Consider the following 16825-nt stretch of genomic DNA (forward strand, 5'->3'; position numbering starts at 1 on the left):
GAAGTTGGAAATTCTCTAACAATAGAACTTTTGTTCGACCCTTTAGCGTCGTGGATGCATACATAAGTGAAAAGATACTGTAACTTTGGAAAGATCATATGATATAAGTACAGTTTGAATTTTCAATTCTTTAGCTTCGATTGGTCAACTGCCTTATGCATGTTTGAAGCTAAATGCATTCCCAACCAGAAAAAGATTATCAAGGACACTAAATTTTTATATTTTAATTGTTATTATTATTGCTAAAGCAGCATGATGAGATAATTTGCATGGAAACATGGTGACAACCCCATCTTTTAGCGCTTTTGAGGCCCCGTTAGAGCTGAACCTTGACCAGGGTACTATCGGGTCATGCGGTCCATTGAACCCATTATTTGCACTTGCTTTGCTTGACTTTATATTTGTATGATATGGACTCCCGATTTAAACAAGTTCATTACTCCGTTTATTTCGTGAAAAATGAATAATTCGAAAAATATTTTCCTAAAAAGGATTGCTTATATTGTTTAAAATAATTAGTTAATAATAAATGTTTTCATTATTGATAACAATTTAGGTCTAAACATTTTTATGGGGAAAATTGTCCAATAATATTTTAATAATTTTATGATTTTTTTATGCTTTTTTCTTCTTACCTTTTGCTCTGTTTTTTGTCTGGGTTTCAACTTAGGGCCGGCAAAGGTGGCCGGCCGACCCTCGCCGGCCACGAGCAAGGGCCGGCGACCCTCGCCATCTCTAAGGGAGGGCATCACGGCCCTCGCCTAGAGCCGGCGAGGGTCGCCGGCCCTCACCCGTGGCCGGTGAGGGTCGGCCGGCCATCCTCGCCGAGCCCTAATTGCAAACCCAGAAAAAACAGAGAAAAGGAAAAAAAGAAAAGAAAAAGCATAAAAATTATTTAAAAATTATTTAAAAATGTCAACGTCGCGCCACGTGGCCGTCCGGCGTCAACGTCAGCGATTTCGGCCAAAATTGGTCGGATGGACTCAATTGGCAAGAAATGAAAAGGTTTAGGACTCAACTGCAAGAAATGAAAAGGTTTAGACTCAATTGGTAAAGTTGAAAGGTTTAAGATGAATTGACAAAAGTACAAGTTTAGGACTGTTTACAATTTTCCCCATTTTTATGAATGATGATGATACTTTTCATTCATTCATTGTTGGAAGCAATAGAAGCTATCATTTTTAGGAAAATGTTTTCCAAATCATTTAGACTCTTAAATTGTGAGACATAGGCGGCTCCTTTTTTGGAACTAGTCTGATTTTTCATTACACGATTTTTCATGAATGTGGTCCTTCGAATCCCCCAAAAGGTAACGCAAAGGCTTGAGTAGTCGTCTTCCATGTCCCGAAGGAAATGATCTAGATCACAAGAAGGGAATAGGTATAACCCTTCACAAAGCGCACGCCCTCGAGACAAAATTCCATGTCCAACTAGTCATTGAAATCCTCCATCCAGAGAGGAATATAAAATATATATGTCGCGCAACAAATCCCTATTACAGTTAACATCAGGATATCAGAACTAGGACGAACTAGTCATCGGCATTACGATTCCGGGTGTCAATAGACGTCCTCTGTTTTGCGGAGTATATCGTGCAACATATCGCAAGAACAGTCAAACATCGGCATATTAGAACTAGGATGAAAGAGATCTTTAAAGAATCGCGTTCCTTATCATCAGCTGAGACGTTCTTGCGGTCCTCGTGAGCAATGGCCCCAACCTCAACTCCGGTAAACCTCAGATATTGCACAAAAGAATGCGAAATGAAAGTATATCAGAGATGAGGATTGGCAGAAAGGAGAAGACTCTTCGGGCCTAAAGTTCCCTGATTTGAGATGCAACTCTGGAGCTTCTTCATAGAGCACCTTCGAACAAGCTCTCTGTGAGCAAATATCGCAACTCCTATCAATTCGGGAGGCGGCAATTCTAGGTTGCCTGAGTCAAGAACAGACAGAGCCACCAACCAACCACAAATATTCCGAAGAGGGAATTCCCGTAGAGATTTGAATATGCACGCATAACTCTTCATAGTATCTCAGGCTTGCTACAGCTTTTATGTGGAGCATTTGAGTCTGGCAAATGTCAAATACCCGGTATGGCCTCTGGCTTCAGCAGACGGCCTTGCCATGACAACTGAACTCATGCTCTCCTGCTTGTCGCTTCCTTCACTAGTCTGCCTTCTCTTGCATGGAGGCTGCCGACGAGGGCTGCCTCCCTTACCTCGCATACTATTGATCTTAGCCTCCCGAACTTCGAATGTGCGAAGAAGCACCTCAAAGGTCCGTATGTCTAGACACGTGAAACGGATCCATGGCCATCAATGTTAGAGTGAAAGACAATTACAGCAAGAATATCCAACAAAATTAGATTGCCTATAGACAAGGGAAATCCTGTACGGTCAACTCAATCCATAATACAGACAAAAAAAAAAAAATAAAAAATCAATCCATAAAAAATATAGTAACGTGGAAGAGTTAGTAGAAATGAGAGCGTTTACCAGTAAAGTTCATTCTGAGTGCTTCACATGAGCGCTGCACTTGTTCAATGCAAGGTGAGAAAGAGCATAAAGTGGCATCTGGTTTGAGCATTTTCGCAGCAGACACTATGACCAACCAAGGTCGCGGGAGGTCCAAGAACACAGCATCGGCCATGCCACAGAGTTCATCAGGAAATCCCTTGCCCTGGATGTCCCTAACCCCAACCGTGACCATGCTGCTCACTCCTGTTCTCTCGAAGTCCTCCCTGTCGGAAGGAAAAAGTCAAGTCAGCATGTTTAGAGAATACAAAGGGCAATAGACTTTCGAGTTTGCAGCAATAAAACCAGAAACTCTCTAGGCGAATTCTTATTGTTTGAAATCAGAAAAACTCTCAAACTCAGGTCCAATTACACAGATATTACTTCACCCACGACTAGTTCAGCTCTACCTTAACACAGTTTGAAGGAGGGATAAGAAAGGAAGAGAAGGATTTTAAAAATACGATCATGTTTGTATGGAGGGAAAAAGAAGGAAAGGAATAGGAGGGACTGGTAAAGTCATTTTTACGTACATTGTAAATCCCTCTAAATCCGTCCATATAGGGAGGATTAGGAGGGGTTTCCGCATTAACAAAAAAGCTTTTTCTTATTTGTCACTTTTATTCTTATTTGATTTAAGTCATAACGCATTTTTTCCCTTCCTTTTCTCTCATTAGTCATTAGCATCCAAACATCATTGTAACTCGATCCTTTCAAACCATTTTCCCTTCTTTTATCCGGTAGTTATCCGAGTCTCTTCTTTTTCTTTCTCGTCACCCCTACCAAACATAGTGTAAAAGCTTTTATGAAGGAAGACATTAAGAAAACAGTGAAATTTTGCATACACTCTGTTTTAGCTTAGGAGATCTCAAGGAGTAACTTAAGCAAGCCAAAACTCAAAACTACAAACAGGAATCAACAAACCTGTTTGGCAAAAGTAGCCACAGAATCTAAGATACCAAAAGATCAAGCCAAGCAGCCAAACAAAACAGCAAGGCATACCCATTTACAACATGTAAGGGACACCACCATAGTGAGGACTCATGAATATTACCTAGCAGATGCAGCTCTTTGTTCATGAAAATCAAATGTATACACATGACCTGTAGGAGCCACAGCCCTTGTCAGCGATGTGGTTAACGACCCGCTTCCTGTTCCCGATTCGAGAACCAGACAACCAGGAACTATTTCCAAGTACATGATCACGAAGCTTATGTCCGTGATGTAAAGTATTTGAGTCCTGTGGCTTAATACCAGAGTCCACAACTCCGGAGAAGGAGCCAGCAAGTAGACATATCTGCTCCTGTTGCTATACACCTTGGACCCAAAGGGTAACCCTATCCAATCGGAATGTTTGAACACGCCGAAACGGTTCTGGAAAACTGACCCCTCGCACACGTTAACAGCCTTCATTGTATCGTGTCTCTCGTACACAATCACCAAATCTCCATCGGCAATGAGCTTATTGAAGGATAGTTTCTTCGAGGTGTCAAGAGCCAACATTATTCTTTTTGAAGATCTCGATTTGCTTATTGCAAATCAACACGAATAATTACCTGAAAGAGCACGAAGTACAAGGATTAGCTAATCCGCATAATGCCAATAGCACATAGCACATATCTGAGGAAATCACTTGTTCTTGTGATTGTGACAGCGAGAAGCTCCCCCAGCGTCAAGCTCCCTTGATGGCATGGAGCTCGACGCCTTTGAGGCCATCGAGTGGGTGAAAGCCACTGAATTCACTGCTGTCGATGAGATACAGCTCGTCGAGGGAGACCAGACGAAACTTGAACAGCATCGAGCTTTGTTGTGGCAAGGAGCTCAACCATCCAGCAACAGTTGGAGCTGTGAGACAAGAGGGAGTAAGAGACCAAAGATGGAGATGGATAGAGACAGAGAGAAAACAGAGACAGAGAGATGCACCCAGAGATGGCAGATACGGAGGGCAGCGGCGGCAGCTGCTTTATCCGAATTAGGTTCAGATATTTCCAATAAAAAAAGGGAAATTGAAGTTTCATGAGATTTTCAATTTTTGTCCATTCAAGGCCCAGTTTTCTGTTGAACAAGACAACTACCAGATCCGTCAAAAAACAAAAAACTTCCTTTCACAGGACTCTAACAAAGATTTTATGCTCCTTGCATTTTCTCCAGCTGCTTGCCTCTATATATCTTAGCTACACCTACGAACATATAATGTCGATGCAACTAGTTTTGTGGACAGGTGAGTGGAGCTGGCACATTTTGTTCGCGAGCTTCTGTCGAATGGTGTTTTGATTTCCTACCGATAGATATCCTCTTCAAACTTGCCTCCTAGATTCCAAAATTCAGTTTATTCAGTGCAAAGTTGACTTGGATTGGGGTCACTGTTTTCAACCTGGATAAACTTACGAATTAGTTCAGACATCAACTGATTCGCTTTGATCATTCTGTCGGCACACACGACATACATGATCTTCTCGGCACGTTCTACTGTCAATGTGTATATGATCCTCACTTAGGGACACCAACATCAATAACTCCCTAAGGTCAGAATTAGTTTACAATGTCCCGACTCGCAAAGCAACTCTACTCGACTTCAGTCCAATAAACTAACACTTTCGCATCGTACACACAAGTGCAACTAGATGTCATTTGTAATACATGTGAATACACAGGCATGTTAAACAACTTAAAAATGAAACCAAATCCAGCTACAACCTCGCAGGCAGAACAGGGGAACCGCAGGGAACATCTAGAAAAGGAAGAGGACTAAGGCAGAGAGACTCACCCTCCCGATCCAATTCGACTGCCTCAAGATTGGCTCTCCTGCTGAGGACGACAGCAGCTTCGTCGCACCGACCGCAGAAGGGACAGCTCTGCAACACGAACGACAGCAATCGCGACCGCGATGATTCAGCTGCCGCGCGCGCGAAAGAGCGATGCCTGAAGACGACGACAGGGCTCGGAAGAGACGATGGTACTTTTCTTGGGCCGATAGTGGGCTCCAATTTGCTTGGGCTTGGTTGGAGATGGGCAAGTTCTTGCATTTCAGCGCACGTTACACCGCCTGAAGAAAGCAAGACGGTGGGGGTCTGGGTGATGGGGATATGGTGATGCAGACATGGTCATGGAGTCGCAGAGAGCGAGAGATGACGACTGTCGACTGGTAGGGACGTGAGTGGAGTCGTTCGTCGAGGAAGGAGACCACCCCGTCGCTTTCTCTCTCTCTAAGGAGCTTCTGGGTCGGCGAGGAAGAGCTCTTCGGCTTCGGCAATGGCTCAGTTCGCCGCGGCTCAAGGACGCGTGAAGCTCCTCTTCAACGGCGATGGAGTGTCCTCCTCCTCCGCCGCATTGGAGCCGAAAGACTTGTTTTTCTGCAACAACCGCGCGTCGGCCCGGCTCCGGAGGCGCGGCTTCGGGCTTCTCCGGTCGCCTCCCGCGAGACTTGGCTCGCGCTCCGCCGCCGGCGAAGCTCGACGTCTCGGAGCGGAGCTCGCGCGGTCGAGCGTCGGGGCGGACGGTCTCGACGACTACGATTACGACAGCGACGCCGAGACCGACGACTTGGCGTGTTTCCGAGGCCTCGTCTTGGACATCGCTTACAGGTCCCTCGTTAATCTCTTTGATTTCCCGTTGATTGTGTTGTCTGTCATTGCTTTTGGCCTCTGCAAAATCGTAGCTTTGAATGAGCATTGTCTTCTTAGTTCGATGTAACCACGTGGGGATACGTCAACTAGTTGATTATCACATTCTAAGCTCCTCTGGTAGATTTCCCCTGTTCATAGGGCAACTCATAACTTGCTTGATAATGGATCGTGTAGCTCGTTTGTTACGTCCGCCGTCGCTTGTTTGTTGGACCTGCTTGGTAGAATCGAGGAAGTATTCAGAGAGTGAACTAGATAGGAGTAAGAACCACACATGACATTCTCCCGCGTAATTTTCGGCGGGTGTTTCGCTCCCGGAGGGCATTGATTGTGTAAGAAGATCGATGGTACCGATTCTCGAAAGTTTCTTCGGTTTGCTGTGATGGAGTTAAAAGTATGTTGTCTTGGTGCCATTACCTGATAGTTGATAGTTGGTGTTAGAAGTAGCGGCAATTCACGCGAGCTTGTTTATGTGCATAAGTTGTCGATAAGTTCTTCCTCCCTTTTTTCTGTTATGATACCGTGTCTGTGCTTTTTGTGAGGAGCATAGGCACCTAGTTGTTTCCTCGAAGTCCAAATTGCCTCTTACCCATGAAGAAGAGAAGTTCTAACTGCTTTTACACTGCTCCAGGCCTGTTGATGTCGTCAGCTGGAGACGTGCTATTTGCATGGAATTCATGGAGAAGGTCGGACCTTTGTTATTTTTAAGAGCAGACGAAATTAATTTGTATCTTGCTTACACGTTATGCTAGAAGGTCATTTTTTATAACAATAATTGCTTTATCATTCAAAGTTAATTATCAAGGAAGTTCTTGGTGTTTTGGAGTCAATTGAAGAAGAATTCCTTCTATATTTCACGCCACAACTGACTAGTAGTGATGTTTTAGCAAGCATCGTAAGTGCAGTGGTTGGCATTAATTGGACTTCCAGTTTGTCATCTATTTTTTTTTCTTTATCTTTGTCTCAACAAATGCCTGCTTATCCATCTTGCCCTCTTCATAGCTACTTCATACTAGCTGACATTCAAGGATTTAGCTTTTAAAAGTTGACTGCTGGGCCCTTCATTCCAGGCTGATGTGCTTGAGTATTATGATCAAACTGTAGACTCTCCAAGCGGTTCATTCTACATACCTGCTGTTTTACGGGTATAAACTCTGGAGCTCTTTTGGGCTTCCTTCTGTATTTTCCACTTTGTCCGCTTTTACTTCTGGCAGGCGACTCTTTTCATTTCTAATATGAACATTGATCTAATCTCCTACTGTATTCTCTTTATTGCTTAAATACCATATCCATTCTGCTTCAGGTTCCTCATCTACTGCAAGTTGTCAAGAGGAGAAGAATCAGAACTAATCTTATCCGTAAAAACATATTCCATCGAGATAGTTATAGTTGCCAGTAAGTATTTTCTTTTCAGAGCATTTTGTTGCCCCTCGTATTTTAATTGGTGGTAGTTGGTAGAAGATCAGGACAGGTACTGCAACTCATTGTCTAGTTTTGGTGAGGGAAAATGACACGAATAGTCCCTGAATTTTGTCCTAATGTGCAATTTGGTCATGAACTTTTAATTTATTCAATGTAGTTCCTGAACTTTAATCTAATGTGCAATGTGGTCCCTAAATTTTTAATTTGTTCAATGTCATCCCTGAACTTTTGGTACATGTTCAATTCAGTCCCTAAACTATATGAAATTGTTCAATGCAGTCCTTTCCATTAATTCAAGTTCAGGGACTATGATGAACATTTTCATATAGTTCAGAGACTGAATTGAATATGTACTAAAAGTTCAGGGATGACATTGAACAAATTAAAAGTTCAGGGACCAAATTGCACATTGAGCCAAAGTTCAGGGACTGTTTGTGTTATTATCCCTTTTGGTGATAATCTGCTTCTGGGACGAAAGGCTGCAATTACTGCGACTGTTAGACGAAATGGATGCCTAATCTGCCTTTTGGAGTCATTTCTGGTCTAGCGTTGTACTATTGTACTATTGCTAAAATGAGATGGGATGAGAACTTTGATCCTTGTATTAGAATAGTAAATTATTGTTAACAGAGAAGAGGGAAAATAAAAGCTTAACAGATTTGGACTCAGGTCATGTATAAATGTGGCCAAAATAAGTCATTGTAAATGTTCTCTTTCAAAATCATAAAGCATGATCTTTTTTCTTCTATATTTTTCCTGTCCCCCATTTAATCATTCTTTCTGAGGCTGGATTCCCAAACTTTGCTAACTGGAATTAAGTAATATGCTGTTTCTTTTGGTAAGTTCTAGTTGATTTATAATGGCAATTACCTGCAATCTTTTTCTTGTAACTTTTCTTTCCCTCTAGAGTAATCGGACAAAATCATGTCAGTCAGATACAACTCCATATTCTTCAGCACTGTAGAGAAAAAGCTTATCCCAGAAGGGACTCTGCACTTCTACCATTTGAAGTTTCTGCATGTTGACATCATGCTTTGTCATTCCACAGGTATTGTTCGTCAAGTGAGAATTTGACAATTGATCATGTTCTTCCAATTGCACGAGGTGGAGAATGGAAATGGGAAAATTTGGTAAAATGATATGCTCGGTATAACTGATTATTGGGAAGTCTAATTGTAGCTTAGTTTTATTTTGGAATTGACCATTTGTTTAGAGTGTTCTTGTGACTGAGAATTTTATGGCCTTTATCTTGTTCATCATGTCTCCACATACATGCATTGCCGTCATTTCAATGACAAATTAAACACACAAATGAGAAGACGATGCCTGGGGAAATGGTTTTGTAGAAACATGAGCAAGAGGACTAATAATGTAGGTCCTGTAAGTGTAGGATAATATACCACATTGTAGATGTGATTGCATAAAATGATTTTTTCTTGATGCTATAAAAGAAATCATTACCATTCTGTTTGAAACTGAGTAATATGTGAAGCATCAAATATACAAATTTCTATTTTAGAGAGTACCCAAGGAATCTTTATTAATGTGCTTGATTTTTTGACAGGTCACGGCTTGTGCCAGATGCAACTCAAGGAAAGGTCAGAAAACATTGGAGGAAGCCAATATGAAACTGATTAATGTCCCCAAGGTTTATATCTAAGGCCATTACTGCTGTAAGATGTTAAGTCTTCCAGTTATAGAGCTGTTGGTGGAGCACAGAGAACACAAATTCTCCAAATTTTACTATGCGTGAACTTGTCAAAAAATCGTAGAATGATCTTTTTGGCTATGAGACTATGACCTTTACGTGGAAGATGAGTGATATGCACCTTGTATAAAATGGATTCCTGATGTTTAAAACTCTTCTTTTGACCAAGCTGTGTGAACTCACTCTCTGTCCTTGCTGATTAACTCAAAAAAGCTATTGTACAAACTCTATCGAGCTGGTTTCCCTTCAGTGATCAGTTCCATTGTTGTCACAAGTCCATTAGCAGAAGAAGATTATGCACCTTGTATAAAGTGGATTCCTGATGTTTAAAACTCGTTTTTGACCGAGCTGTGTGAACTCGCTCTCCATGTCCTTCTGATTAACTTGAGAAAGCTAATTGTACAAACTTTATCGAGCTGATTTCATTCCATTGATCGGTTCCATTGTCATCACAAGTCCATTTCCAGAAGAAGCTTGCTGCATTGGCGAAACTCGACATTTTAAATTTTGCTTAATTCTTGTTCTGATGTACTTTTTGCAGTCTCGATTGAATGAGCTGCTCATAATTTTATCCTACTAACTCAAAAATGATGTAACTTGTGTTGCAGGCTCCAAAGGACTATGATATACTAGCCATACCCCTGACAAGTGCCACAATAAAGATGCTGAAATTGAGGAAGGAAACGCCCGAAGAGTGGCTTCAATATCTAGCAAAGCGTTCGTCTTTGCCCTGATACTATATATGATGGCATTTGTGATGTTCCTTGTATTTGCAGCAGTAAGAAATGTTGATGGAATAGGGTTCTCTTTGCTGCGATCTATGATACTCCATATCTGCCATTGGGGTAAAAGCATTTATGGCCTCTCTGACTCATCTGCTTTTGCGAGGACCCCACAACGATGATTGTTTACTGTACAATATGAAAAATTGAGTAATCTTGGGTAGTTTTTGTTCATTCTTTCCGGAGTCTTTCGCACTCAATTGTATGCTTTCGGTCACCAGGAAAACTGCAGAGTTCTGAGCCTGGTAATTGAGGCCCATCCATAATTGTGGTATAGGTCAATGTTCCTTTCTCTCTGATTTCTATTTTTGAGAACCATTCGTTGCTGTCATTGCTTCTGTCTCATTGTTGGCACACAGAATTTCATGACCCACTGTATCAAGATCCCTAGATTGGCTTGAAAAGGACAGTAAATCGGAATTTATGCGTTCTTTAACAATGGAACACTAGAGTTCTCAATGTTGACTTTTTTTTAACTCGCATGCTGAGCTCTATAGGCGCTTGGCTCTTGGCCCTTGGGTCATCTTGTGCACTCAAGGGGGCTACCATCCGTAAGTTGTCATCCCTTATCTTCACTTATTGAAATGGAATATTAGGGTATTAAACAATGGTGACCCACCCTTTCCGTCGGCCCTTGATGTCAAGAACATGAATTTTGGCACTTCGGGCTTTTTGAGTGAAGATTAGAAAAAGAAAAGCAAAACTAATGCATGACCTTGATGGGTCGACCTAAGATTATACTCTTAAGGCTCGGGAAGGACAGGAGTCATGCTCTTCATTTCGGTAACCGTTTCCGACTGCAGTTACAGCACGACAGGAGTCTAGGGCAGAGTGCTTCTAGTGGCTTTAAAGCTTCATGTTAACATATGTTCTTGTCAAAGAAAATCAAACTTAGGAGGGAAAGAAAAGGACATCTTAATTTTAGGGATGAAATTGCAAAGCTTGAGGAAAGATTGTGGCATTTCGCCCAAGAATGCGACAGAACAAAGCATCTCTATGTCCTTTCGGGATAAGTAGAAGCAGTCAGATTTTTCATATTGCTGAACTCCTGGAGCGATACATTCAGCTTCAGTTTGCATCTAGTCATGTCCATTGCCTTGTCGGGTACATTGTTGGACTGAAGCTAATCTAATCGGATTGAGCTGAGAAATACACTAGGACTAGGGAGGACCACATTAGCATCTAGTCACGCACGTGCAAGCAAGCATTCACCTCAATGTCCTAGACTGCGCGAATTCAGCAGTGAAATCCAATTCCAACCGTTTGATCCTGACTTCATGTATGAGTCAGATGCACATTGCAGTTAGATATCCGATTCTGTTCATCACCAGCTTGCTTTGGCACAGAAAAAAGCTCCCCTGATGTCAAAAGCAACTTCTCATCTCCACTCACTTCCACTGCCACAGAAAGGAGATTCGGCTCTGTTTCGGCAAAATTTTTGTCGAGTCAAACCCAACAGGATTAGCCATTCAAAGTATGCCCCCTTCATTGAATTCTTACATCATGATCTCATGCACTCGGATTCGAAACTCTCATGTCGAGCACAAATGGCCGCAAACCCAATTTTCTTTCACAGGCCAGCTTCAGAGGGTTGGTATGCAAACCACTGACCATAAGAAATAGAAGGAAGATGAGCTCTGTTAACATTGTCATGTCAAACTACAAATCAATCAAATGGGAGATACAAGAGACTTTCAATTTAACAAATAAATCATCACACTGATATCTACAATCAAGACTATAGTAACAAAAAGGTATAAGCCATTGAAATTGCTGCCAACGCAATCAGCGGGGGCAATATAGAAGTGGAGGATGAAGCTAGCTGAATTGTGAAATTGCAGTTCCCTTGTGATATATTTTGAGCGGTAACCATCGCCAAACCTTGGAAATTACAGCTGTCAGGATCCTGATTCTGAACCTGGAAATACACATTGAACGCATATGAGGCGTTCCCATTGGCATCCAATGTGTTACAGGAAGACCCGTATCCGAGAGTTGTGCAGTCTGCATACGTGCAAGCAAAGTTTATGTTATCTGCTAGTTTGCTCAGGTCCTTGGCATTCGGATTAAACATGCACCACTTCTGAGACTGATATTCCACATTTTGCGCAGGAATTAGCAACTTATTTTGACCCTGACCAGAGAGATCGATCGGAAATTTAGGCTGTCCATCGTATCTGAAAAGGCCCCAGTGCCGCTCGAAGTTGCCCGGTGCAATGCTCTTGGCGTCCTCGTCAATAAGACCGAACAAATACACTTCTATATAGCCTGGCCGAAGTGGAGTCCCCGTATTTGCTGCAAGTCTTGATAAGAGCCCATTATAAAACCTGTACGCGTTACCGTTGTTTGCATTTATGTCACCTTCCGTGGGCCAGCCCACCTCCCCTACCATGATGGTCATGTTCCCGGTTCCAGCCGCTTTAAGAGCCGACACCAAAGTGTCGAAGTTGGCGTCAAAGACATTGGTGTATTGAATCCCATTGTCAACGATTGGAGTTGCGCCGTCAAAGAAAGCATAATTGAATGGGAAGTCATTATTGCCGTAAAGACTCAGAAATGGGTAAATGTTCACAGTGAAGGGAGCGTTGTTCTTGGCCATGAACTTCACAATTTGTGTCATGACTTCACTTATGTCACTTCGGAACCTTCCAGCAGATGGAACTGGATTGTCTGCTGGCGAGTCGTATACATCGGCATTTAGAGGAACTGTCACCTTCACAGTGTCTCCCAGCCCAGCTTCATTCAGGGCATTTTGAATGTTCTGAACGGCCGGAAAGGTGACATTCAAAAATGAGCCATTGTAGGATTTGAGGAAAGGCTCATTTCCAACAGCGACATATCTGAACAAACCAGGAAATATGTCAGGACCAAGCCAACAAGAATAGCAAACAAATCGATACATGAAATGCAGATTGCTTGTGTCATTTTAGTCTTCTCAATTTGTATCTACTGCAAATTAGACATCATGAATAGTACTGCTATCAATTCGAGTGTAAGATATAATTGCTACAAGAATAAAAAATCACATTTCTTCAACTAAATTACCACTCGAAACAAATTGCATCAACACACTTCCGGCCTGGCGTATCCATATGCATAACATCAAGAGACGCATGTGGAGCACAAGAGTCAAGAGATATAAAAGCGGTCGTCATTCCATTGATTCGTTAGAAGAATGTAGAAAGCTTCATCACTTTATACAAATGTCAAGCAAGTTGCGTACGAACAGGGATGCATATTAACTTAAAGGTACTGCAACCGCACAAAAGACCCTCAGTTACAAAATCAGACAACTTCCAATCCAATGACACGGTGCCCATCATTAACGATGACTTCAGAAAGATTACAATCTCCAGTCCACCTTGATAGACAAATGTTTAGCAACAAATAGAAAGCGCAACGCCTAAAGAGAATGCAGAACGAAATGAACAAAGTCATGCTCAATGTCGCATACGCAAATTGGAACCAAACAACCATGTAAAAATACCGACACAGGGTAAAAGGGATGAACAATGCCAATGCACATACCTCACTTCAAGCGACAAAATCACGAGTTGTTCCAGGTATGGAAAAACTATTACCACAGCTTATGTTTCATATGCTACTATGCTGACATGTAAAGAAAGCAAAAACGAGCAACTACCGCATGAATATCAATTACGTTTCGACTTAAGATTAAGCCAAACCATTGATTCAGACCAGCAAAATTCCAACTCAATTGTCACAAGGGCCTAAGAGAGGCTCACCTGACATCAACTCCTCCAGTGAAGTTATAGGTGGTGACATTCTTCTTCACCCACTCTTGGGCCCGATCATAGCTGTTCATGACAGCGAGCTGATCGTTCGGAATCGCGACCATGACTTCGATCCCGCTCCCCGCGAGGGCGCTCATCGTGGACCGGTCCGCGTCGAAAAGCTTCACCTTTTGAATCCCATTGTCCTTCAACATCTGCACCACCGTCTTGGGAGGCAACTTGTGGGTTGCCATTGTCCCCCAATTCACGCCGAGCCCATCGACTTCATCACAACCGAACCCGAAGAGAACGATACTACCGCACAAGACCCACTTGAAAAGATCGAATTTTTCCATCTTCCCCGCCTTAAATTCTCCCGGGAAATGCAGGGACTTTTATCGGAAAGAGAGGGAGGGAATGGAAAAGGCGAAAGATGAGCAGCTCCTCTTTATTGACAGGTTCACTTTAGAAAGAGAAAGAGAAAGGGGAGAGAAAAAAACGGCTTTCCGCGAGGTGGGTTTTGGAATATGGGCGAAAAGTGCGCAGTTCACACGCACGTAAAGTGCGATCGTGGAGGAACGCGAGAGAAAGATCCCAACGCCGATCACGTCATTACAGGAACATATGTAACAGAAACAGAGGAGAACAATTTGGGAATCGTTGTAAAATTAAAAAAAAAAAAAAGGAGGAAGAATCACGGGTAAACGACTGAAGGGAAGAACGCGACGATGATGAAGAAGAAGTGATTTCGGAGTAACCCCAAAGGGAAAAAAAAAACAAAGAACAGAAGAAGGAAAATGGAGAAATGTGGGGCGTTGCGTAGAACGTCGAGCTCTGGTTTGTGTATCCGTAGGTTTCTGGAGTTGAGGTAATTATACGGAGAGAAAGAGAGAGAGAGAGAGAAGTAATGAAGGTATTGAATGGAAGAGCAAAAACGTTATGGTTGGACCAGCGAAGCAACTGAACAGAATGGGAGAACGCAACAACTGCAAGAAGATACGACGCACCCAACCACAAGCTAAAACAGCGAGAGAGAGAGAGGTTATGGATGCAAAAAGCTGGGAGCTTTCCGACTTGCCAGAGGAGAATGTGAGAAGCCAAAGGAAAACTAGAAGATGAAGAACAGGGGACGTTCCCCCTCCCACGACGAAAGTGAAGAAAAAAAGAACAGAGAGCAGGGAAGGGAGAGCAGAGCACACGCATATGAAAACCCGAAACCGCGTTAAGCTCCAAAAGCTAGGAGCATTCTGAGAAATGGAAAAGAAGCAAATGAATCGTACATGATTTTACAAATTGGACACTTCCATAATATGTGATGTAATTGATACTTCAGCATTAGACATGACAGATTTGCTTCCTTTATTGATAAGAAACGAGACGGGATCGAAAGTTTTATCAAGCGAGCAACAGCGTAATTCTAAGATTTTGTCCTGATTTCTTAACCAAAAAGAGTAAAAAAAAAAAGGAAGAAAATGAAGGTTACGAAAGGGAAACGGTGAATTTGACCCAAAAAAAACGGGAAACAGTGAATATAAAAGGACAAATGGTTGGAGTAAAACTGAGATCAGCATTCTGTCATTTCTGTCCATAATCAGTGGGATGGTGTCGTTGTCATTGTCATGCGTGCTGCCGCTTTAGCTGATTAAAATGGGAGCGCCTCCCGCTATGCAACGGCTATATGTCTCGTGGATTCCAGCTCTCGAGACAAATTTGACCTGCAAAAAGTGGGATGGGGGGAAGAAATTCTCATCCTAGAAAAGTAGTGACATTGACGTTAATCAATTAAAAGGTGGGTTTATAGAAAACCACGCGGGGAGATAATAAAAAAAATTTTAAAGAAAAAAAATCTCATCTTACTCTCCGCTCTCTTCTTTAACTTTCTGTAAATAAAAATCGTTATACATCTTACAAAGTGCGCAAATGAGGCTATAATGAAATGACGAATTCACACAACTGAGTGCGATGAAGAGATAATCGCATTAAAATTAAAAGGGCTTGAATTCAATGAATCAAATTATCTCAGTACCCTGAAAATTTGATATTTTATAGATCGAATCGATTTAAAGTCGAGACTTTACAAAAGTTGCCATTTTTTTCTTTGGTCGAAGCAAAAGTTGCATTTGTCCTGCCTATTTTACTTACACTCAACTGTTCCTTCGGAATCTTTCTTGATGACAGAAAATGCTATAGAATTTTGGTGAAAGTTCACTTTTATTTTATTTTATGAAGAACTCGTAAGCGAAAGAGAAGGGGCTTTTGTCCACTATCCGTCCTTTTGTAAGACCTTTGTCTGCGGTATTTACCAGTCCTTTTGCTTCGGGCAGTGTGAAAACCAGAAAAAAAGTGCGAACTGAGTTGTCAGATAGTCAGAAAGAGAGAGAGAGACAGTCACACGTTGCATGAGTTCAAGCTTGCCGAGTCTCTCTCTCTCTCTGTCTCTCTGGTTCACTGTTTCCAAAGTGTTTTGGATTGCGAAGTTGGACAACATTGATAATACAGTAAAATCCAACAACACCACCTTTATAGGTGGGTGGTCGGCGTCGGCGAGGGCGAGGGCGACCGAGAGAGCCGTTGTTGCTGAGATTCTTCGTAGAGAGAGAGAGAGAGGGGTGCGAGAGGTGATGATGATGCCCTGCTGCTGTGTTTGGCAAAGTGCACCTGCAGTATTCCTGCTCTTGTTTGGATGGCCAAATGCAAGCGTTTGCTGCATGCTGTGATCAAGAAGATCATTCCCACAACAATACCAAAAGTAAGGTTCAACATCACGTATCGATTTCATTGATCCATCTTACTAAAATCAACTCATTAGTCTAAAGGTGATGGCTAATGTGAAAATTTGATTATAGCCCCAATATTGATTCATGTCGTTTTCGTTTTTTCTTCTATAACTTTTTTTAGTTTTTTAAATTTGTTGATGAAGTGGTGGCCCTGCATGAGACTGAAGTGTCTTCCTTTCGGGTCGAACTCGAAACTTGTCCTTCACCTCAATACGATGGCTAGCCTAAGGGTTGCTGACTTTGTTGACTGGTTGGTTCTTGATG

General features: G+C 42.2%; 3 protein-coding genes across 6 annotated transcripts; 1 reads left to right on the plus strand and 2 right to left on the minus strand.

Moving 5' to 3' along the window:
• Positions 1-1446: 1446 nt before the first annotated feature.
• Positions 1447-5412, minus strand: LOC115683384 (uncharacterized). Of its 3 annotated transcripts, none has more exons than XM_056315574.1 (4): positions 5283-5412; positions 3570-4071; positions 2498-2742; positions 1447-2289 (listed from the first exon to the last, which is right to left on the minus strand). In XM_056315574.1, exons 2-4 carry the CDS (start codon positions 4016-4018, stop codon positions 2054-2056), a joined length of 930 nt encoding a protein of 309 aa, XP_056171549.1. In that variant the 5' UTR covers positions 4019-4071; positions 5283-5412; the 3' UTR covers positions 1447-2053. The 3 variants fall into 3 exon arrangements, with proteins under 3 accessions (XP_056171549.1, XP_056171548.1, XP_056171547.1); XM_056315573.1 differs by lacking the exon at positions 5283-5412 and adding an exon at positions 4149-5125; XM_056315572.1 differs by lacking the exon at positions 5283-5412 and having other exon boundaries at positions 3570-5125.
• Positions 5382-10222, plus strand: LOC115683385 (uncharacterized). Of its 2 annotated transcripts, none has more exons than XM_030607920.2 (7): positions 5382-6099; positions 6770-6824; positions 7209-7283; positions 7442-7533; positions 8609-8690; positions 9125-9233; positions 9877-10065. In XM_030607920.2, the coding sequence occupies exons 1-6, from the start codon at positions 5768-5770 to the stop codon at positions 9218-9220; spliced, it is 732 nt and encodes a 243-aa protein (XP_030463780.2). In that variant the 5' UTR covers positions 5382-5767; the 3' UTR covers positions 9221-9233; positions 9877-10065. The 2 variants fall into 2 exon arrangements, with proteins under 2 accessions (XP_030463780.2, XP_030463779.2); XM_030607919.2 differs by having other exon boundaries at positions 5405-6099; positions 9125-9208; positions 9877-10222.
• A 1448-nt stretch (positions 10223-11670) lies between these two features.
• On the minus strand, positions 11671-14874 carry LOC115683412 (glucan endo-1,3-beta-glucosidase 8-like). The gene is made up of 2 exons (XM_030607959.2): positions 13797-14874; positions 11671-12890 (listed from the first exon to the last, which is right to left on the minus strand). The coding sequence occupies exons 1-2, from the start codon at positions 14138-14140 to the stop codon at positions 11789-11791; spliced, it is 1446 nt and encodes a 481-aa protein (XP_030463819.1). The 5' UTR covers positions 14141-14874; the 3' UTR covers positions 11671-11788.
• Between the last annotated feature and the right edge of the window lie 1951 nt (positions 14875-16825).

The sequence above is a fragment of the Syzygium oleosum genome, unplaced genomic scaffold, assembly GCF_021117445.2.
Source record: "Syzygium oleosum isolate NSW1041296 unplaced genomic scaffold, Sole_v2.1 Sole_v2.10, whole genome shotgun sequence".
NCBI lineage: Eukaryota > Viridiplantae > Streptophyta > Magnoliopsida > Myrtales > Myrtaceae > Syzygium > Syzygium oleosum.

What these genes read in the sequence shown, in the direction of transcription:
- LOC115683385 (XM_030607919.2), top strand. Translation starts at nt 5,768, where the DNA reads ATGGCTCAGTTCGCCGCGGCTCAAGGACGCGTGAAGCTCCTCTTCAAC. An exon ending in GCATGGAATTCATGGAGAAG is followed by an intron (nt 6,825 to 7,208) that starts GTCGGACCTTTG and finishes CCTTCATTCCAG; the next exon opens with GCTGATGTGCTTGAGTATTA. An exon ending in CGAGATAGTTATAGTTGCCA is followed by an intron (nt 7,534 to 8,608) that starts GTAAGTATTTTC and finishes GTCATTCCACAG; the next exon opens with GTATTGTTCGTCAAGTGAGA.
- LOC115683412 (XM_030607959.2), bottom strand. Translation starts at nt 14,140, where the DNA reads ATGGAAAAATTCGATCTTTTCAAGTGGGTCTTGTGCGGTAGTATCGTT. An exon ending in ACTGGAGGAGTTGATGTCAG is followed by an intron (nt 12,891 to 13,796) that starts GTGAGCCTCTCT and finishes TGGTTTGTTCAG; the next exon opens with ATATGTCGCTGTTGGAAATG.
- LOC115683384 (XM_056315574.1), bottom strand. Translation starts at nt 4,018, where the DNA reads ATGTTGGCTCTTGACACCTCGAAGAAACTATCCTTCAATAAGCTCATT. An exon ending in CAAAGAGCTGCATCTGCTAG is followed by an intron (nt 2,743 to 3,569) that starts GTAATATTCATG and finishes TCCTTCCGACAG; the next exon opens with GGAGGACTTCGAGAGAACAG. An exon ending in ACTCAGAATGAACTTTACTG is followed by an intron (nt 2,290 to 2,497) that starts GTAAACGCTCTC and finishes TCACGTGTCTAG; the next exon opens with ACATACGGACCTTTGAGGTG.